At 46.0% G+C, this 22,820-nt stretch overlaps 1 protein-coding gene across 1 annotated transcript in view; it reads left to right on the top strand.

Moving 5' to 3' along the window:
- The window catches only part of PTPRT (protein tyrosine phosphatase receptor type T), a 776,661-nt gene that overhangs the window by 369,880 nt on the left and 383,961 nt on the right, over positions 1–22,820 (top strand). The window contains 1 exon segment of the mRNA XM_087853941.1: positions 21,735–22,031. Coding sequence (XP_087710067.1) covers positions 21,735–22,031 — 297 coding nt within the window.

Here is a 22,820-nt window from a genome sequence, read left to right on the forward strand (position 1 = left end):
ATGTAATACCAATAACATATAGGGTTTCTTTTTTTACAATAATATAATTTTTGAACCTGCAAATCAGTACTTTGCAATTCTGAGATACATATATGTGGAATGGAAACATGAGTAACTGCATGAGAATGCCTAACCCTAAATCCACTGTCCAAGGTGCTAGGTTTTGGGGTGTTTATTATATTTTAACTTACACCTTTCCGTATGCATTAAATTCCTCATACTGAAATTCTTTTTAGAGCTAAGCTACTTCTTCCTCACTGGAGCACTGTGACTCCGATGGCAAAGCTGAAAAAGACTCTGCACATATTTTTCAGAAAAACCATTTGTGAGGGGTCTGCGTGTCTCCTGACAGCTGCCAGAGAATTGTTTTTTCCTCCCTTCTCGTTGTTGATTCTTTGGGCATGAGGGGTAGGATGGCACACAAGGACCTGCGAAATAAGGAGGAAGGTGTGTAGGTGCAGTGAAGTCCTTCCATTTGCGCCCTTCCTCTTCTTTCGGGAGCTGAGCCAATGCCGTGAAATAGGAATTGTGAGGATGCAGATACAGAAGGCACTTTCCGATGAGCAGGCGAACAGAGGCAGTAGGTCTCGGTTCCCAGTAAAAGTGCCGGACCTGCTACCAGACGTACCCAATGACAGAGGACAGTTGGAACAAAGAAAATAGGACATGGAGAACATAGCATTTTTTCTGGATTATTTTTTGCTCTTGAGTTTGGATGGATCATCTCTGAGTCTCATTGTCCTTATCTATACGAGAGAAAGTTGGACCTTTGATTTTAAATTCTTTCTTGCTCTGACAGTTTATGAACCTAACACTCAGGGACCTCAGACTCCAGTGGGAAAGACAGGAAATGTACAGAAATATTTAGAGTTGTTAGGATGACGGAGCCTGGTATCCAGGGAGAGGTGCAGACACTCTTGGGAGATCAGAAGAGGAACACCCACTTGTGCCTGAGGAAACGGGAGGTTTGTAGGAAGAGATGATGCTACATTTAACCTATTTTTTTCTGTTTTCTTTTTTTCTAATTAGAGAAGTAATTTTTGCTCATTATAGGAAATTTAGAAATCACAGAAGATTGGAGGCAGAGAAAAACATTTATTCCACATAGCCATCCTGCCAGCCAGACATCTAGCCGTCCACCTATTTGACTATCTATGATGTGCCAAGTGTTGTTTTAGGCACTAGAGAAACAGCAGAACAACAAATACACAAAGTTCTTTTTCTTCTGCAGTTCATTTTTTGGGGGCTAGGGTAGGAGATTTCAGGAAAGTAAATAATTTCATAAATTCCATAATGAATGAGATAATTTCTGCACGTGACAAGTGCCAAGAAAATAAATAAGATAGATGTGATAGTGACGTGGTAGTTGGGGAGTGGGTAGTATTTTTGATTGCGGTCATGGAGGGCCTTTTTGATGATACATCACTCATGAACCCAGCGCTTAGAGTTAACCAGTAATTCCTGTGGGTTTCCTTTCTCTGTGTATTTCCTTTCATGGGTGCTTGCTCACCCACCATCCCCCCGGCCCCCGCCTTAGGAAAAGATGTTTCTTCCCAGCCCCAACTTCATTACTCTTTATAACTAGGACCTCCCCATGCATTGTCATAACGTTTGCAGTGAGAAAACTTGTTTCCCTAATTTTGAAAGAGATCAATAAAAACAAATTAAAACAGAGGATTAGAGGTGCCTTTTCGCCACATTATTTTTCTGAGAACAAAAGATGTAGTGATCTCATCGTTATTTCTCCAGAGGTCTCTAACCATAATATAAAGCCATTTAGTGCAGCTTAACATGGTAATAACTCACTGCTTTTCTCTCATTACTCCAGGGGACCATGGGGAGGGAGGAAAAAGCAGGTAGATAGGGTGGGGATGAGTGGGAAAAGCCCACATCTCCTCATTTAAAGGATACTATAACTGGTATCTTGCTTGGCAGTCCATCTTAGGGTGGGACTTCTCTGGGAGGAAGCAGGATAGGATCAGCAATGTAGGGGTATGTGTGCCTCCCTAGGAAGTGGGGAATTGAGGTGGGGTGGTGAAGAGGAAGAAAGGAGCTAACAGTGTGAAGGCACTTGGACAGGGACAAGGTGCTGCATCTAGGAGTGTTTCTACCCTGGGACAATCAAGAATGGCTGTTCTGCTTCAGATTCCAAGCGATTGAAAGGGATAAGTCCACCAAGTAAGAAAGGCGTAGGGGACTTCATTCAGGAGTCCCCAGGGTCAGCCAGAGGACTATTGATTGGATAGATGTGTTCAGGAAGCATACAACTTCCTCCCTCTCAAGGCTCTTGTGGGCTACGTGAAACGTTGTTTATAAACCCTATAGCTCAGTGTGGAAGACCAAGGTCTAGCACTGCGATTAGACACACAGGCCCTGGAACCCTCTCTGAACACTTGTTTCCGCATCTGTAACATTAGGATTTGAATACCTACCTTATAGAGTGGCTGTGAGGATGATGACATGATGCAGATACCGTGCTTGGCACAGAACCTTAGAATTTACATGGCAAGAGCTCAGTAAATGCTAACTCAGGTAATGATAATAATGGAGAATTTCTTAAACTAAAAATGAACCCTAAAAATTCTCCTAACCTCTTTCTTTTGCTGATGAACACACCGAGTTCTAGAGGTGAGTCACTAAAAGCATAAACTTAATAGACACATCTGTGTTTATGTGTCAGCTCTGCCTTGTGCTGGGTGCATGGTGTGGTCTCTGCTTCTAGGCTCTCAGTGTTCTCATCCGTACAATGGGACATTGAGACTTGCAACTGTGAGAAGTAAATGCAATTTAAACAAGGTGCTTAGTCAAGTGCCCAGCATGCAGAATTTAAGATTTTACATGAAATGGGTAAGCATTCACAAATTATGGTTGTTGTGATGGCCGTGGCCATCATTCTAGATGCAAACAAGTTAATGACCAGATTAGGAGATCAATCTGTTTAAACAGAATATCAAGTAGACAAAAAAAAAAATAAACAGAGATGTTGAAAATCTGAAAAATGTAATTCATAAACTCAAGCTTGTGAATATATTGGCAAATTAATATTAAATAATTTTAATACAGAGAACCCTATACCCAAAAAGCGAAAACACATCTTTTGAGCGTATACAAAATAATAACAAAAATAGAATGTGTTAGGCCATTAAAGAAGCCCAGTTAATTTCTAAAGAATCCATATCACACAGACGATGTTTCCCAACTGTTATACAATAAAATCAGACATTAATAACTAAAGGACAGCTTTAAGAATCACAGGAATTTGACAACTAAGTAACATATTACTAAATAACACGGGTTAAAAAGGAAATCACAAAGAATCATGGAGTGAATAATAATGAAAGCAGAGCGTGTGTCTATTGTAGAACAGAGCTACAACAATACTTAAAGGAAAATCTGGAGCTTTAAATTCATTTACTGGAAAACAAAAGTTAAAAACAAATGAGCTGGATATACAGATGGCAAAAAACCCATGAAAAGATGTTCAGCATCATTAGCCATTAGGGAAATGCAAATGAAGACCACAAGACATCACGCTATGTAGCTGTCTGAGTGGCTGATAGAGACACGCGTGATAACACCAAGTGCAGGCGAGGGTGTGAAGGAGCTGGGTCTCTTGTGGGCATGTGAAATGATCTACCCACTCTGGAAAATAGTTTGTCCGTTTCTTAAAACTAAAGACGAACTTACCCTACAATCCAGCCATGGTACTCTTGGGCGTTTCTCCCAGAGAAATGGAAATATTCGCACAGAAACTTGTGTGAATGCCCATAGCAGATGTGTTCTTGACAACCCCAACCTGGGAACTACCCAGATGTCCTTCAGTGGGTGAACAATCAAACAGACGGTGGGCCACCCGGACCATGAACTACTGCTCGGCCATAAAAAGGAGCCAAGTACTGAAAGAAGCAACAAATGCGATGTAGTCAAGGGAATTATGCTGAGTGGAAAAGAAAATCTCAAAGCGTGACGTATCGTATAGTTTCATTTATACACCGTTCTCGAAATCATAAATTGATGGAGAGCAGATTGGTGGTGGCCAGGGTTTCAGGTGATGGGAGGAGAGGGTGGCCTGTGGGTTAGAAGAGTAGCATGAGGGAGCCTTCTGCTGGAACAGTTCTGTACCTTGTTGTAGTGGTTTTTACATGAAGCTACACCTGTGATAAAATGGCATAAAATTAAACACACACACGCACAAATGAGTGCATGTATAAGTCTGAATAAATTCTGGACGGTGCCAACATCCATTTCCTACTCATGAGATTATACTAGAATTACACGAGTTGCTAAATTATAAGTGCTCAGGTGAAGGGTATGTAGGACTTTCCTATACATTTCTTTGCAACTTTTTGTGAATCTAATTATTTTATGTGTTAAAAAATGAACTAAACACTCAAGAATATCAGAAAAAGCGCAAAGAAACAGGAGGAAGGAAACTGATAGGGATCAACAGTAATGGAGAGGAGTATAAAAGAATGAATGCTAATTCTGTGAAAAGAATACTAAAAAAACAAAGCAGACCAATTTAAAAAATGCAATAAACAGAATTATTCGGAAAAAAAAAAACCCAAGAATATAATGAACTATGTGCTATTAAGTTTGAAACTTTCCATTAAGTAGATCTAATTACAGAAAAACATAAAAGGACAAAATTGGCACGAGGAGAGAGAGAACGTTGAAAAGGACCAATAAGATGAAAGGATTTGAAATAGTAGTCAAGCCTTCCTCCTCAAAAATTCCAGGCCTACATGGTTTAAAGTGAGTTTCACCAAACTTTTAAAGAATACTTTATAATTTGCGCCATTTCTTCTTGAAAATAAGAGAAGTTGTTGGCTCCTCTGGTGACGTTACTGGACTCTTGACACCAAAATCATTGGTGGAATACAAGGAAAGAAAAATACAAGCCCTTTTCATATATGAATATATAGAAAGTGCATCCTAACCTAAATATTGGCTAATGAACCCAAGACTCCTTTACAAAAATAATAATTGGATTCATATGGGGCTTATCCCAGAAGCGAACTGGTTTCAATATTAGTGTAATTTACTGCATTAATATGCTAAAGGATAAAAATCACATGATTGTCTCAATCCATGAGATAAGGAATTTAATAAAGGTCGGTACCAATTTATGATGATTTTTTAAAACCGAGAAAAAAAGGAGAGGGCAACTTTTTTAAACTGCCAAAGTTTACAAGCCAAACATTATACTTAATATGGTGCAGTCCTTTCCAGATCAGGAAGACAAGAATGCCCACTGTTGCCAGTTGCTATTTAACATAATGCTAGGGTTGTTGGCCCACACTTTAAGGAAAGAAAAAGATGTAAGACGTGCAAGGATTGGAAAGGAAGAACTAAAACTCATTGTTTGTAGATGATACAGTAATTCTCCTAGAAATATATGTAAAATGGGAAGTAACAAGAGATTTCAACAAGGTTGCCAGGTAGAAGATCAACTTACAAAAATCAATAGCAAGCCTCTGTACCAGCAACAATAACCTCGAAAATCTAATTTGAAACAGTTACAAAACAAATTGTCAAATATTTAGGGTTTAACTAGACCAAGAATTACAAAAATCTCAATGGAGAAAACTTGAAAACTAATAAAAGACCTAGAAGAAGATCTGAATAAATGTAGAAACAGTCCATTGTCATCCCATATTTACCTATAAATTTAATGCAACGTCAATGGAAATTCCTATTAGATTTTTAAGGAACTTGATAAACTTTCTCTAAAGTGTATATAGAAGAATAAAGAGCCATAGTTAGCAGTCAGCATCAAGGAGGGATTTAAAAAAAAAAAAGGACTTGCACCAGATTTAAGTATTTTTTATATACTCTAAAGCCATAATTATAACAGCAGTGTGGTAACAGAAATGAGTGCCCCTCTGTCCTTCTCTCCCTCCCCCACCTCCTTCCTTCTCTCTCACCCCCCTCTCCCCCTCCCCTTTCCCCTCCCTTCCTCCATCTCCCTTCCTCCATCTCCCTCTCTCCCTCTCTCTCTCTCTCTCTCTCCCTCCCTCCCTCCCTCCCTCCCTCCCTCCAGCCATAGGGATGACCACAAGGTGACTCTGCTCCCTCAAGCTTTTCAGGGTCCCAGGCTGAAGAAGGACTTCATTACAATAAGTGTTTCTGGTATAAGAGGAAGTGAGACAGACCAATCTGACCTGGGCTTTAAAACTCTCTGAAAGTAATCGTCTCTTCTCACATATCTGTGGGCAAAAAGTCAGTGGCATGGACACACCTAACTTCAAAGGAACTGAAAAGCATAACCCGACTCTATGCCTGGGACGTGAGAAAAATTTAAGAACAGATGTTAGGTCTGTCATCTGGGAGAAATTTTTTTAAAATAGCAAAACATCATTTAAAAATATGGTTGATTTCAGTGCATCAAAAATGAAGGCTTTTTATTACAGATCACCATGAACAGAATTAACAGGAAAAAAAATCTGGAATATACAAAGAAGTCTTACGAATGAGTAGATAATTGAGCAAAGGATATGAAAGGGAGTTTACAAAGATGAAAACTAAAGCTAATGGATATATGAAGAAATCACCAAGCTTGTTAGTATTAGAGAAATGTGCTTTAAAATAGAAATGGGAAAAAGGCTTTGTACCCATCGTATTGGCACAATTTTTTTTAAAAACTGGATATTGCTAAGTGTTGCCATGGTTGTGGGTCCATAGGAGCCTGTACCCACAGCTCATTTTGCTGTAGCTACTCTGGAAGCCATGGGAGTACTTTGTTGAATTAAGTTTACACATATCTGTGAGTCAGTACTCCTGCTCCTGGGAATGTATTCCCCAAAGAAATTTGCACAATTCTCGAAGGGGATATGTGTGAGGAGGTCTCCTATAGCACAGGCTCTGATAGGGTTTGTCAGATTGAAGACAAACTGCATGCCTATCAGTGAGGAATGGACGGATCAGTTGTGGGGGATGGATGCAGCCCATGGAATGGTTGGCGGGGAGGACACAGCCGCCTGAGCCAATGTCAAAAGCAGCGTACTGAGCGGTGAGAAGATGAAAGAGATAGAACACAGTCTGATGTACATGATTAATACACGTGCATGTTATCCCATTACATGCATTTTGTAAGAATTCATTCAAGCTAAAGAACATATGTGGAACATAAGATGTGTGTCTATGGAGAAGGGCAGTTAAGAGTCAGGGGTGTGGATTAAAAAATACAAAAATAAGCAGAACGATATTTGAGGGTTGAATTCATTTCTTATCTCTGCTGTAACAGATCAGCATAAAATCAACTGCTTAAAACAACACAAAGGTATTTTTCCAGAGGTCAGAAGTCTAAAATAGGTCTGCAGGTCTGGGTTTCTTCTGTAGTCCTTATAGGAGAATCTGCCGCCTTGCTTTTCTTATTTCTGGAGGCTGCCTGTATTCCTTGGCTTGTGAGCCCTTCCTCCAGCTTCAAAGCCAGCAGCATGGCATTCTCTCTCCTCCTCTCTGACCTGCTTCTCTCTTATGCAGACCCTTGTGAGTTCGCGGAGCCCACTCAGAAAACGCAGAACTTAATTTCAAGATCCTTAATCACATCCGCAACTGTTTCTTTTGCCGTGAAAAATAACGTACTCACAGTTTGCAGGGATTAGAACATGCACATCTTTGGGGAGACGGGCATTGTTTTGCCTATCACAGGAGTTTTGGCTTGGGGCATAGGAGAGCAGGGCATATGGAGGGGTGTAGTCTGAGCCAGCATTTGGGAGGTGAGGACAGCAGTGAATTACCTGACCCAGTATAACGGGTGGATCGGAAGGTTCATATTGAGATCAAGAAGGACTTCCAGTGATAGGGGTGCTTTCCCCAGGCCTTTCTATAAGACTTCCACCCCCTGTTTCCCAGGGACACAGCTCTTAATAGTCCCGAAAGCAGGGAGAGCAGACAGCTGCCTACCCCTCTTACCCTTCTGACTTCCCTGAGACCTGACTCAGTTAGACTGTCCTCCCATCAGGGGACCAAGCCTATGCCATGTAAGAAGTGCTGGTTGGTCCTGTTAATCAAAACACAAATTCATACTGATCTGTGCTATTGGGTTATCATTCAGTCATATTCACTTCCTCCACCTCCACTTTCCTACTGTGGGAAGAGTGGCTGCAGTGATGTCAGGCTTGCCCACATGACTTGCTTTGACCAACATAGTATTAGTGGACGTGACATGAGGGAGGTCTCAAGAGCTCCTGCACAGGTTGGCTTGGCACTGATGCATCCATCAGGGAAAGAACAGACCTGGAGCAGTTGCTGTCCCTTCAGCCTAGGCTCGGCCATACACACATATGAAGCAGACCTGAGCACAGCACAGGAGCCAAGCCTGGCGGAGCCCAGCCTAGATCAGACAGACACATGCCTGAGCTCATGGATAAATGCCTGTTGTAAACCAGCGGCCTTGGGGGTGATTTGTGACACAGCCATACCCCACTAATATATGAGCACGTATAATCGTGCTTCAAGCTCAGAAGACTCCTAGGAGATAGTATGCTGAGCTCTACTGTATGTTTTATAAAACCATCAAAAAGGGTAAAATTACTTATTCAAGGTCACACATTTCATAAACAAATTTTGTTGGTCAGGAGGGAGAAAGTGTGAAAACATCAGGCACTTGAGCAAAACTCTTTGCAGGTGGAGGGGAGATGCACAGTGCGGAGGGGATTGTGACTGGTGACTCTGGAGAAGGGAGAGCTCCCAAGTGTCAGGGGGCAGCCTTAGAAGGGTGAGTCACAGTTGAATGTCAAGGGGAAAGACAGTTCTGATACGAAGAGTGATCATTTGCTGGCTCTGTAAGAGCCTGTGGTTGGATTTGTCTCCCAGTGTCATGGCCAGGGGCCACCGCTGGTCCAGGGGCCAGCCAGAACACCCAAGTGTGCATTTTAGGCCATCACCCCTGCTGAGAGGCCTTCACCCTGAGTGAGGGTGCCTCACCAGTGAATGAGGCAGGCAGGCAGGGGTAAAGGGGTCTTCCAGCTACGGTTCCGCTGTGCTCCCTCTTCTACTGGGTTTCTCTTCTTGGTGCTTTGCCCCAGGGTGACTGGAATAGACGGGTATGCTTTGTCACCTGTCCTTTCTCAATGCCTATGTGAGTCCCAAATGAGACCCGACAGAGAATGAGCCTCCTTCAACTGACAGTGGTTTTTGTTTGAAATTTTTCCTTCAATTTAATTCTCCTCTTGTACGTTTCAAAGAATAAAGCTTTGGACATCATAAAAAAGCTTGGTAGGCATTTCTGGGCCTGCTGACACAGCAGGGCTCTTCAAGGCCCGCAGCCCTGAGTAGTGTCTATAGATTAATGCTATTCCTTGGGAGATCAAGAATGTCCTGGGGTGGGGGCTTCTCAGCTGTGAGCAGTCTCAGCATTTGAAAAGCCCCAGATCTGAATATAAAAAGCCAAACTCTCCAACTAAAAAGAGAAGGTAGTAGTTCTGGGAGAGAGGGACTAACAGTCCAATCAGGAGATACTGCTTTTGTTTATTTGTTTTACATATTCTAGAAACAATTTGATTTAGTCACAGCCCTTCACCAGCATCACAGTGATGGCATATTGGCTAAGGGGAAGACTCTTCCCTAATTCCACTGCCCATTTGTTTGCCAAGGAGGAGTGCGGCGTTCAGAAGATTTAATGCCTCACCTGGGCCCAGTGCTCAGTGGCTCTTGACCATCAGAGATGTTCAGGTTTCAGCCTCTTTCCAGCTTTTCCTTTTAGTTTCCTGGGCTTCTTTTTGTTTTGCTTATTTTATTTATTTATTTTTTATTTTAATAAATAGACAAGGTAGACTTGCCATGAATGAAGTGTGAACTGAAGCGCAGAGGACCTTATGGGCTCACCTTCTCCTCCCTCCCACCCCGAAACTCTTTTCCTCTCTGGAAACTGAAACCGTGTAATTTAGAAATTGCTTCTCTCTTTCCAACCCGATTTCCTCTGCCACCAAAGTAATTTTTAAACATTCCAAAGCTTTTATTTTCAGGCTGCAATCTTGTGCCCGTGTCCATTTAATTCTTCTTGGCGTCTGAGCACTCGGGCAGTCACTGTGGCAGGAGGTGCGGCCCACCCCCCTGCTCCCCAGTTTAGCACTATATGCACCACTGTCTGTCCCAGCCTCTGCTGTGGGGTCCTGCATTGGTCAAGACCTAGTTAGCAGATAAATTACAACACTTATTTTAAGAGAGGATTGCTTGTAAGGAATTGTTATCTGTCATGCTTCTCAAACCGTGCTGAGGCAGCCCAGGACACCACAGTGAACTCGCCGAGGTATCACGTGAGGACATTGTAGATTTTAATCTTAAAATATCATGAAACACAGTGTCCTCTGTCCAACACTGTACAAACTACTAAGTAGAGGTGGTCCACAATTTCAGCATTAGACTGAACGACGTTCCATGGATGCCATTGTATCTTTGCAATGCTGGCCTTCCAGTAGCTGGTATGATGAAAAGGAAGTATTGCACAAAAGTCCAACTAGAGCAGGAAATAGGAGTGGCTTGTTCAGTGCTCAGCAGATACATGCGACCCCATAGTAAGTAACTGTGGCTATTACACAGTGACATTACAATATTTTGTCTTTTGATTTGTGTGTACTGTTTTCTCAAACCACTGTTATGTTGTTAAGATATAAATACTTATTAGGTTGTTTGGACTAGCTAATAAATGAAACTGTTAGGTGTTTCTCTGGTTAGGAACTCTGTGAAAAATTACCCCAACAGCAAGGGCACCTTAACCTTCTGCTTAACTAGATACAAAGAATTGGCTAGGAAACTGACAAGATACAAAGGGAAGGTGAAGGTATTACACCAGTGTAGTCACCGTGGGAAGCAGGTGCTGCCAAGGGGTGGAGAGAATGAAGAGAATGTGCTGGAATCATAAACAATTAAAAGACTAGAAGACAGAGCATTTGTTGGCAGGCTGTCTCTGAGGCTGGCTCTTGAAGTGTTGGAGAAACCGCAGACCAGATCTAACTGCTGAGACAGACTGAACTTGCCCGGGGTGAAGAAGCAATGTTGGAGCGATGCACCCAGAGACAGGAAGCCTGCTCTTCCTCCTCCAGCCTTGCAGGGTCCCTCTATGGTCCCCCATTGTCGGGGATGAGCAATGGAGCCAGGTGGGGGAGCAGAGATCCTAGCCCCAGCAGCACAAGACAGTATAGGAGTGTTTGGAGCAAGAGACTGGCTCAGTAAGCATCCTGGGGTCCTTGGGTGGCAGGTGCTATGCTCACTCTGGGCCTGAGGTCCATGGCCCCAGTGGGTGGGTCCTTCTGGAGCTTACGTTGTATCTGCCTCTTGGTTCCCCATCCACACCCCAAGCTGCTTAGCTGTAAAACTGAGGGCATCTGCCCCTGTTTTATATCCTAGCCAAGTTCACGCATCCTTTCAAGGTAGGAACATGAAGCCGCACAGCTCATCCAGCTGTGGGTGAGATGAGCATTTGAGAGCAGGTTTTCCCAAAACAACTGAGGCCCAGGGAATGAGTGGAAGCTGGCAGAAAGGTAGGAATAGAGAGAGGAGGGAAGAGTGACAACCTTCAGGCACAGTGTCAGCTCCTCAGTGTTGTCTTCCGTGACTGCCGTGCGGAAAAGTCCTGGCTTGCCATCTTCATCCAGCTCGCCCCTTCTCTGTTCCCTTTAAAACACATACTGCAACGTGCAGCTTGTCAGCCCGCACGTCCGATTGCCACTGTGGTTGTTTCAGTCTGACTCCCTTCCCGAGTTTAAGCTCAGGAGAGGCAGGGACCCGATCTGTTTTCGTTCACACTGTGTCCCAGCGCGTGGCCTGCCACCCCACAGGTGCTCAAGACATATTGAGGTACACCGTGTCTGGGAAAACTTGAGTGTCAATGAAGAGATCAGGGAGCCGGTAGCAGGACCTGAAATCAAGGTGAGATGTTAGGCACAAGCCTTCCTGCACCCCCAGTCTCCCTCCCCTGCTGGATTTTTCTCTAGCACGCTTACTGCCAGCTGACGTTCTAATTTTGTGATTATCTCCTATATTATATCATCCCCCCTCTGCGCTAGAACATAATCCCCGTAAGGGCAGGGAGGATTTTTGAATGCTTGGCTCACTCTTACATCCTGTACAATACCTGGCACGTGGTGGGAGCTCAGAAATGTTTATTAAGACTGAGTCTGTCCAGTGCTTTACTTTCGGCAAAGAATACTCCTATCACGCCGTCACAGCCGATTTCGTCGTTCGTCGTTATTCCCGCTTACTTCTTAGGAATGGTAGGAGGGACCGTTCTAATGTTTAACATCCAGACTGGCCTAACTCATCACTGGGTAGGGGGGTGCTTGAGTGGGGGAGGGGGAGGATTGCTGCTCCCATGGCTTGTCTGCTCCTGCGTCAGAATCTTCACAACTATTTGCTCCTTTGATCTTGGCTCCTGAACTTAAAGTGTGCTGCCTCGTCTGCCTGGGGTTTCACCTTCCCACCCCCTAGCCTCCCTCCCCTGTTCCCGCACACCTTGCACCTTTACCTGGTTAAATCCTATTCATCATCTGCCCAAGGCCCCCTCTTTCAAGACAGCCTTCCTGGCTTCTGGACTGCATGTTACATCGTTGGTGATTTACTCTCAAATACTGAACAGTGGGACGTTAGGGATGAGTTCTAGGTTTAGCTATAGTTATAGGTTAAACCTAGTGCTTCCAGCCTTGCAATCAAGAACACATGGTTCATTGAAAATCTGGTATCCCTGTCAAGAAGCCCCTGCTCCGGAGACAATGCTGCTCTGCCCAGGTGTTTCTGATGCCCAGTCTTGATCACTAACGCTCATTTTGTTAATTAGTATACTAAATGTCAGAAATCCGTTGTTGCGGTGTTGTGGCAATTGTGGACCTGTTGACTATCATAAGTATTATGAGTGGACTCTAATTAGTGAAATGGAAGGTATTCAAAATATGTGGGCTGGCCAAAATATTTTTAAAGCTTTTTCCAGACATGCATAATGAAGAAGAACCCAGTAAGACTTCTAGCCTTGAACTTAGGGTGATTGATTCCCAAACAGCCCTGGTCACTCATTGGATAAGGAGTACTCCTGGTTTCCTGATGTGTTACCATTACCTGTAATGGTAATTGACCATTTGAGTCAACTGAGTCAAAACCAATTGAGTCAAAACCAATTGAGTTTGCCCCTGGCACAGAAGTAGGCAAACGACAGCTCTGGTATTGGCTACCTGTTTTTGTAAATAAACTTTTATTGAAACAGCCACACCCATTTGTGAGCAAAGAGTCTGTCTGCCTTTGCACTCCAGTGGCAGAGATGAACAGTCACGACAGAGACTGTCTGACCTGCAAAGCTTAAAATATTGACTATCTAGCCCCTTACAAAAAAGAAAACAAAAACCTTTACCAACTTCTGCAAGGACAGATTTCTGGGACTTCATTGAACTTTACAGAATAGATGGTTTGACCTGTTCTGTGTCTGCTTGCTAATAAACATTTGTGTAATAAGTGGTCATCAGTGTCATAGAATTTGGCCTGAGACTTGCTTTCATTATAACCTAATAATGCAGTTGTGGGGGAATCATTAACCTTCACTCACCTCAAATTTCTTTGGTGGCTTCTAGCGTCTGTGGAAAAGGATGTGAGGGTTGTGCATGAGTCATGATTCAGTGGGCTCAGATGAGTCTCCAGCACTGGGCTCTGTCTTTCTGCCCTCTGCTGCCCGGAAGCCCAGCACTTCGTCTGCAGAAAGGCGCTTCGGGCTGCATCGTTCCATTCGTCACACTTCTTGGGTCTGCATCCCCTTCCAGAGCGTGAGTCTCACTCCTGAAGGCAAGGAAGTGCCTCTCTTACTCACAGGCACCCCGATGCCTGTCCCATCTCAGAGGTTCGAGATGTGTCTGTAGAAATAAGGAATAGATAGAGCCGTGTCCGAAGGCGCATTAACGGAAGTTTGCCAGCTCCTAACCATAGCTGGTTAGAAGCATGAGCCCAACAACCAGCGAGATCGAGAACGAGGCCAGTAACCTACAGGACTCCTCTTTTCTTTTCTTCTCTTTTCTTTTCTATTCTGTTCTTTCTTTTTTTGTTTTTTAAGATGTTGTTTATTTACTTGACACAGAGAGAGAGAGGGATCACAAGTAGGCAGAGTGGCAGGCAGAAGGAGAGGGAGAAGCAGGCTCCCCGCTGAGCAGGGAGCCCCACACAGGGCTCTATCCCAGGACCCTGAGATCATGACCTGAGCTGAAGGCAGATGCTTAAAAAGACTGAGCCACGCAGGCGCCCCACTCCTATTCTGTCTTAATGGCTCTGCGTGCCTCCCTTCCGGAGGTGGGAGCCGTATTTGAGGGAGCACAGCTGTGTCAAGTACCACCCAAGAGCTTGGTGGAGACTCTCCTTAGTTTCCCTTAGAGCTCTGAAAGGCAAGGAGTCCCACCCATGTTCTACATAGGAGAAGAAAATGCCGCACAGATGCAGATGGGACACGTGACTTGCTTTCGGTCCAGGTGTTCACAGAGCCAGTGTTGTTTTTACTATGCCATGGCATCTCCAATGCTCAAGAGTAGTTTTTCATTAATTAACGAGCCAGTGAGCACATACAGAAATTACCTTCTTTATTTCATTGCTACAAGAGGGTAGCAACAGAGTCACCTTCTCACAAGGTAACATGTTCCAGCCTCGCAGTTCTCTGTTTATCAGGATGAGTAGGACCTGGTGCCCCTGGCTGGCGAGTGTACCAGCATTCTCCAGAGAAGCCTCTGGATTCCTGTCCTTGCCTCCTTCTGTAAGATGTCCTTCTCTAATAGTCAACAAATTCTTGTCCCCCAAACATCTGCAATAAATTAAAGGAGGTGGTGGAAAGTAAGCACGAGAGTGGGTTTGGATGATGCTGGAAGGAAGATGGATTTTAATTTTGTTCCTTTTACCTTTTTATCCCTTCGTGTATCATTTCCATGCAGAAATTGCAAATTAATGGTCACATCGAAATATCTGTCAACGTATTACTGCTCTTGCAGTATCAAATTATACTGGCAATAATGTTTCCAGCTGCCTAGGACTCCATTGCAATTTAATTTGAAAGGAATTCAAATTGCATCTCCAAATGGATAAAAAATTAATTTTACATACAAGCTATCCACCTCCACATTTTCAGCCCCATGCCCCAAATTATCTCAATGTAGGTTCAACTTTGAACAGTACATATGTTCCAGCCGACTCCACATGCAAAGATGAATAAATAGAAAATTCATGATTTGGAAATCTGCTTTGCTGCTCTTTTTTTAAATAAGATGTTCTGCCTTGATTAAGGTCATTAGGAGATTCTATAGCTGTTGCCTTTGACAGCAGGAATAGAAGCTGGGCCCACATAGAACAAAAAAGCCTCAAATTCTGACTTAACCACATAACTACCCTTCACAATTGGAGTGTAAAGAGAGCCCGGATTCACCCCTTACGTCTTCTCCCTTGTGGCAGGGAGGAGCTTAATTCTGGTTTGGTCTTCAACAATCACCTACTTTCTATATTCACTCATTCCTCAACTTAGTTATTAAGCAGCCATGTGTTCTAGTTATGAAAATGAAGAGATCTAAGGGCTCACAAGGGAGCAGGTGAATGTGAACGGTGCCTATAAACGACTAACCTGCAGTTTGACAAGGGATATGGAGGAGATGTGCTGATGGGCTAAAGAACACATGATGGAGGCAGCCATTGCACCTGGGCAAGGAAGGCTTTTGGAGAAAGTTACAAGGAAAGTGTGGCATTGGCGCTGGGCCTGGAGTCCGTTGACTAGGGATTCGCCAGTGGTGTCCCAAGCAGCAGGAAGAACATGGGCAAGAGCAGGGAGGTATGGGAGGATTCAGGATGCAATACTTGGCTTTCCCAATGTGGGATTGAGGAGTGGGAAATGAGGAAGGAAGTTTGGAGGTGGGAGGATATAGGTTGCAGGATGGCCTCAGGTATTAGGTTGAAAAATGGTACTTCAGGAAGAAATGGTATGTTAGTAAGATCTAACGTGCAAAAGAGGAGAAGTGATGGGAGGTCAGGACCAGCCTGCCTTCCAGAGGGAGCTGTGGGAGTGAGGGGGCTTCTGAAGGCATGAGTCAGTCAGTCACATACAGACCCACATGCACAGCTGTCCCTAACCTGTGCATAAACATAATAGCGTCTGGGGCAAGAACAAATAGAACCTTGTGTTCCCCTTCCCTCTGACTCTACCCCTCCCCACAAAAAGCCTCATGCACACTTGTGTGGGGACTTTAGTCCTCATGTCCAGGTCTGTCCACTCCCCCCAAATGGCCATTCTTTGGTTACCCGTTGGGCCTAGGGATGCACACACAGGGATATAGTCTGAGGAAGGGCAGACCAAGGGAAGAGGTCCACACAGGCTCCAGAAATGAGTTTGGGGCACGGGGGCAGGGAATTCTGGTGGTATCAGGTACTTGGATCCTGGTCCAGAATAGGGAGCATGGGCTGCAGATGGATGCTTTCAAGGCCCACTGACTCCTGCTGCAGGAGGAGGGCACAAGCCGAGGAGTGCCCGTGTGGGCTCCTTAATGCACAGGGCTCAGGACAGGGCCCCTGTTGTCAGGTCCAAGGGCAGAGAGAAAGAACACCCAGAGGCCAAGCCACTTGGATTTTTCATCAGAGGAAGATTTTGCAGCTTCCCAGACAGGCCACGCTCTCTCCCCACTGTTTGTCTTCTCATTGGCCTGGAGGCTGTTACTTAAGAAGGTCATGTGGGCATGGCCTTATCTGGTGGCTGAAACCACTCCAGGCTTGAGGCTGAGACACACTTACATGGGGGATGTAAATTCAACAAACCGGTCTCCACCGCACACACAGGCTTTTCCGGCAGTTTCCAACTTGTTTGCACCGACCCCCGTGTAAACCCGGGACTCTCCATGCTACAGACAATTGCCAGAGCAGAGGCTGGGTTTGGAGGCTGAGGTTTCGGGGGAGGGGTCCGACTGAAAGCATGAAGCTTCCATCACACGTTTTGAAAATCCGTTTCCATTGTGTGGATTTCAGGGCATTCTTTTTGCTTGAATGCAAAGATAAATATGTTCACCGTGAAGGCTCCATGACATCGTGATGGGGACGAAACTGGGACTGTGGAGTCAAGGGTCTGAGCTCAGTTCCCAAGAACAGGTCACCATCTGTTCATCGCGGTTTAATACACATGAACTGGCCCCACGACAGACCCTGCACCATGTGTTGGGGCTTGCTGGACAAACAGAATGTGGTCCCTGGCAGCCTGGGAGGAGTGACAGATAAATGAACAAGCTGTTCCTAGAAAGTGAAACAAATGCTGAGTGGGCTGGACACCTGTGCTAAGTGCCGTGGGAGCCCAGAGCTGGCGACTGGGCTGTGTGGCTCTGGGTCAGTCACGTCCCTTCGTTGGCCTCGGTTTTCTCTGCCAGAGAGTTGCATTCAGCATGCAAGTGCCTACCCCAGAGTTACTATCTCATCAGTAGCCACTGTCTTTCCCTTTCTGGAGTGGGAGTTCTAGAACTTTCCAAACAGTTTCCTCCACACCTGTCTCACCCACAGCTCTACCGGACGTCTTGCCTTTTGCATAGGACCTGAGCCTTCCTTGATCTTCTTAATTTTCACACTCTGAAAAACCCCCAAAGTCATGCCTCAAGGTTATCAGTAACACACGTGACCATATTTCCCAAATGCCTTCTGCCTCTAGTCCCTGTGTTCCCAGGTGGTATTTCAGTGGCCCAAGGGAGGCATGCAGATCTCAGCCCTTTCTAGAATCCACAGGAGGTCCAAACCGTTTTGTGTTATTTTGAGGACCTTGTTGAAGATCTCGGAATCCCATGGAGAACAGTCACACCGGGCTTCGCCCCCATCTTCTCCTGTTCAATCCCAGCCGACAAGTGGATTCATTTTTCTCTTCCTCTGAAGCCTGAGCAGAACTGATCCCAAGGCCCTGGGGATGCAGCTTGTGCTCCAAATAAACTTCTTAAGGCATTTCTCCAAAAAAGGCCATTTTATCTAAGAGGAATGCCCGCTGTTAGAGGCAATTTTCTCTCTCCCTTCACAGCTCATTTTATACTCATTAACAGCTCTCTGAGATTAGTGCAATAATTTCCACTTTATAGACAAAGAAATGGAGGCTCAGAGATGAAGTGCCCTTGCCCGAGGTCACACAGCTAGTGAGTGCCAGAGTCTGGCTCTGGCCCCATCAGGTTCCGCTGTCCCCTGTGGCCTGACAACAGTGGCATGGGCTTCAGAGGAAACTAATGTTCCCAGTGCCCTGCCCTTCCCGCTCTGGGAGGGAGTCTCTGCTCTGGGGCAGGCTTGCACCATCCCTTCCCCTCTTGGGTAAGGCACCTTGGCCTGCTCCCTCCTTTAAGAAGAGCAGAAAGGTGTGTGAGTGCACAGGTGCCCAGGTGAGCTGTGCGGAGAATTCTGGAGAAGCCGAGACTAGTGGTGGGAAGACCGGCCAGTTGTCAACTGAGCACCAAGTGTGACTGAGTCCTGCATTGCCCTCTCCAGCCGGGCCTCTGGCTCCTGAGGGTCAAGCATTTCTGCCTGAAAGTTCTCAGCCTCCTCGCAGCATCCTTCCCAGGTGTCCTCAGGTTCGTGCTGACTCGGTCTCAGTGCCCCGTGGTATCACAATGCAGGGCAGACACAGGGGCACTGGACCCTCGCAGACTTCCAATCTCAGCCGTGCGCTCACCATGTGGCACAGCCCGCAGAGCTCTACTTTCTCTCGGACGACACTAGTGATGCTTTCCTCACAGATGGTGGTGAGGTCTACAAAACGGGGCGTCTGTCCATTGGCTTGATACTCCTTGGGGCCCTCCCGTGTGTGTCTCTGGGCTGGCCGTGGGTCCTGGGAGGAGCAGGCAATGCCCCTGCTCTCACACGCAGGGCTTACGTTCTAGTGGGCAGGAACAACTTTTGAAAAGCTGCCGACTGCGGAAAATGGATATAGAAAGGAACAGTGAAAAAGAGGAGAAAGAAATAGCCACTGAGCTCTGCCCAGGGACTCAGCAAGGACATTTTCAGAGCGGAGACAAAGTGGGCCGCGAGTGAAAGCAGGAGAAGGTGTGGCCCAGCTCCAGCAGGGAGGGGAAGGGTCAGGCAGAGCGCAGGAGACAGGGCTGGGAGAGGCCGGCTCCGCTTCCCTCTTGGCGTGCAGAGCACCTGCCCTGACTCTCTCTGCAGACTCCTCCGGTCGGGCATGGTTTCTTTGCACATTAGGCGCGTAGTCAGGTAGATCAAAGTTCAGGCCCTACTTTGCCACTTGCTGGTCTTGCTACTCTACACAAGTTCCTGGATCTCTCTGGCCTCAGTTTATTCATCTGTAAAGTGGGGCTGGCAGTCAGTCCCTCCCTCACAGGGTCCCAACATGATGCAGGTGATAGAACCCAGCACCATGGCATCTGGCCATCAACGGTGTTTTATTTCTGTTGTTTCATTTGTGCTTTAAGGGCACATTGGAGGTCCCCCCCCAAAATATTTAACATGGGCTGTAGTCCATCTTAAGATGTTTAACAAAACGGACAACTCTTGGATTTAAAAGGATCTTACATGTTGCTGTTCTCACTTTCTAAGGAGATGAGGCAAGAGAGCCCAGGAGTGATTATCTTATTGGGGTGTGGATCCGTTTTGAAGGCACCCCCGGAGAGGGAGCGTCGTAAGGTCCTGAGCAGGGCTGGGGGAGTTCTGGCATCTGGGCTTTGCAGAAACGCTCCAGCTGGGCGAGGCCGGTGGGGATGCGCGGACTTCCCAGGCAGGCAGCTTCTCGCTCATCTGTGCTTGTACATTTGTCCTCATGCCATCAGGACTTGTTAAACCAGTCGGCCACACCGCATCGTAACCCCCCCACTATGGGGACCACACTTTTCACCTTATTCTGTGTGGGCTCAGCACAATGGACCCTCAGCAACAGCTTGCTCAATGTCACATTTTCAAAGTCACCCATTTGCTTTTGGAACGCTGGCTCTGTTTTACACAAAGGACCTGTGAACATGAATAATTGGGCTGTACAAGTGACCGTGAACTCCTCAGTCGATCCAGAGCCAGGCTGCTTGCTGTCCCCAGCAGCACGGGAGCAGATCTGGGCTGGTTTGCCAGACTCCCTGACATTTCTGGGCATCCTTCTCAAAAGAAGACTGCTTGGAAGCGTGTTCCTTGGTAGGGCTCTGACACAGTTTACAGGACATTTTTCCCTATAGGGGCAGGTCAGGGAACTCCGTTTGCATCAAGTCCTGCCCTCTTTCTTACTGCTACATTGGCACGGGGGTAGCCTTACCCCTAAATGCTCTTAGGGAGATAGAATCCATCATTTTGCATAAGGATGCTTCACAGCACTGCCACTTAGAAGACTTTCAGAGTAGAGACAGCATACGAAGCCTTATCATTTGTGTCACTATTCCTATTACTGCAAAAGAAAAACCACCATACACTGACTGCTTGTTAAGTTACAGGTACAATTCTAACTGCTCTGCAAACATTTCATTTAGCCCCCCACGACCCACCTGTGAGGTTAGTATTATCGTTACTCCCATTTCATAAATGAAATAAAAGACAGACCCAAAGAAATGCCAGAACCTGGTAAAGTCCAGTGGGTAGTGTGGAGGGAAAATACTGATATAATCTTTAGCCTGTCCTTAGTTACTTCCAGCTAAGATAGTCAACACAAGAACTTAAGGGGATGCTGATCACAAAAGAAGTTACCCTTCTATTATAAGAAATGCCTAAGCTTTACAGAATGACTTCACATGTGGGGATTTTTTTGTGTTTCGTTGGTTATAATCTGTTTTGTAAAAAAGCATCTATTTTATATGAAATATAAACAGAATATTGGTACTAAAATTAGACAGCCAATGTTATATATGGGGGTTTGGGGCCACGTGGGGAAGGATGGCACAGCAATAGAGTGTGAGGGCATGACCATATCTGCTTTCAAAGATTTGTTTATTTATTTATTTAGAGAAAGGGTGTGTGAGCAGGGGGAAAGACAGGGGCGGGGAGAGAATTTCAAGCAGACTCCACTGTGAGCACGGAGTCCGATGCAAGTCTCGATCTCACAACCCTGAGATCATGACCTGAGCCAAAATAATGAGTCAGGCTTGCTTAACGGACTTGAGCCACCCAGGTGCCCCCAATTCTGCTTTTAGCATGATGTCTCTGAAGGAGTCTGTTTGGAAAGAAGTGGAAAGGAGAGAAAGAAGGTCAAGAGCTATGGTTGCAGGCTAGGAAATGATGAGTCGTGTTGTCAGTGGAAGGAGGGGAAATTGCAAGGTGTAGTCAGTGGCGCCTGTGACCACGTGGCGAGACCGAGCCCTGCGTGCTGAGCCTGTGGCTGGATTTGCAGCGTGGCTAATGAGAGCGAGGGCGCTGATTTCCCAAGGGGAGAGGATGTGGCTGGACTAAACATAAGGCAGGTCAGAACTCCAGCAACCGTCTAAATTAGTATATCCCCGGAGTGTTGTGTGTGCTGTTGGTGGTATCCAGAGTGGTTTTTGGGGGGTACCCTGATGAACCTTTAAGAATTTAACAATTTTGCATATTTTTAATGGTTAACATTTATGTATGGCAAGTGATTCGGGGTTTCCCTTTATACAGTTACGTTTTCTTTTAGATGCCTGCATTTAAGTAAGAAAGAAGAGTTTGATTTACAGAAAAATGTTAATTAAATTGTATTCTCTGTGGCAATAATCATGAAGGCTGAGACTGAGCTCAGTTTGGAGGGCCGGTCCCCTCTGTTGTAGCAGAACGCCCACCGCTGCTTCCGGACAGTCCTCAAAGCCCCCGTGTCTTGTTTGTGTGTCTTGCAGACCCCGTGCACGGCCCGCAGAACGTGGAGATTGTAGACATCCGCGCGCGGCAGCTGACCCTGCAGTGGGAACCGTTCGGCTACACGGTGACCCGCTGCCACAGCTACAACCTCACGGTGCAGTACCAGTACGTGTTCAACCAGCAGCAGTACGAGGCCGAGGAGGTCATTCAGACCTCTTCCCACTACACCCTGCGGGGCCTGCGCCCCTTCATGACCATCCGGCTGCGGCTGCTGCTGTCCAACCCCGAGGGCCGGATGGAGAGCGAGGAGCTGGTGGTGCAAACAGAGGAGGACGGTGAGTGGGGTGGGGAGGGGGGTGCTTCCTTAGGAACGGGCAGTGTGGAACCTGTTACGGGGCCACGCCCATCAGTGATGCGGTTTTCTTCCTTCCTGCATCTTTAATTTCCTCCTCTAGAGCTCCCTCTTTGCCAGGGTCTTTAATGAAGGGCATTGCACAACTCCAGGGGGTGCTGTGCCCCTAGACACAGACACGCACTCAGGTTTGACCCTTCGACACTCCCATCCCTCTTCTCACTTTATGGTACCTTCGGTGTCCAGTGATGAACCACACCAGTGCCTCCCAGAGAGGCATTGTGTATTGTGGCATTCAAGCGCATTGAATCTGGGAGTCAGACCACTCCAGATTCTGTAGGAGTTAAAATAAAAAAATACACGTAAATTCTGTAGTTCCAGCATCGGATGCACCCAGAACCCAGTACTCACCCAGGTGTCCGACAGACAGCTCAAACTCAGAGCATCCAAACTGAACCAGTCTCCCCTTCCGTACTGATTTCTCATTCTGTGTTCCACATGTCAGTGAACTGCATCCAGTAGAACGAAGACCTGAAATGATCCTGGGATCCTCCATTTCATCTCCCCTGCCCTGCCCCCCAAGGTTATGACAAGTCTGTTTCATGCAGTTTACCTCCCAGCATGCCTCTTACCTTGAGTCTCCAGGACTCCAGAACCACATGGAGCTCCTAGAACACATCACTTTTCCCACCCTCTGTCCTTGCCCATGCTGTTTCTCCTACTGCCATGGCCGCTCCCTCCATGTCTGTGAGACAAGCTGTATTCATCTTCA

The sequence above is a fragment of the Ursus americanus genome, chromosome 22, assembly GCF_024610735.1.
Source record: "Ursus americanus isolate L20-20 chromosome 22, mUrsAme1.1.p, whole genome shotgun sequence".
NCBI classification, from domain to species: Eukaryota; Metazoa; Chordata; class Mammalia; order Carnivora; family Ursidae; genus Ursus; species Ursus americanus.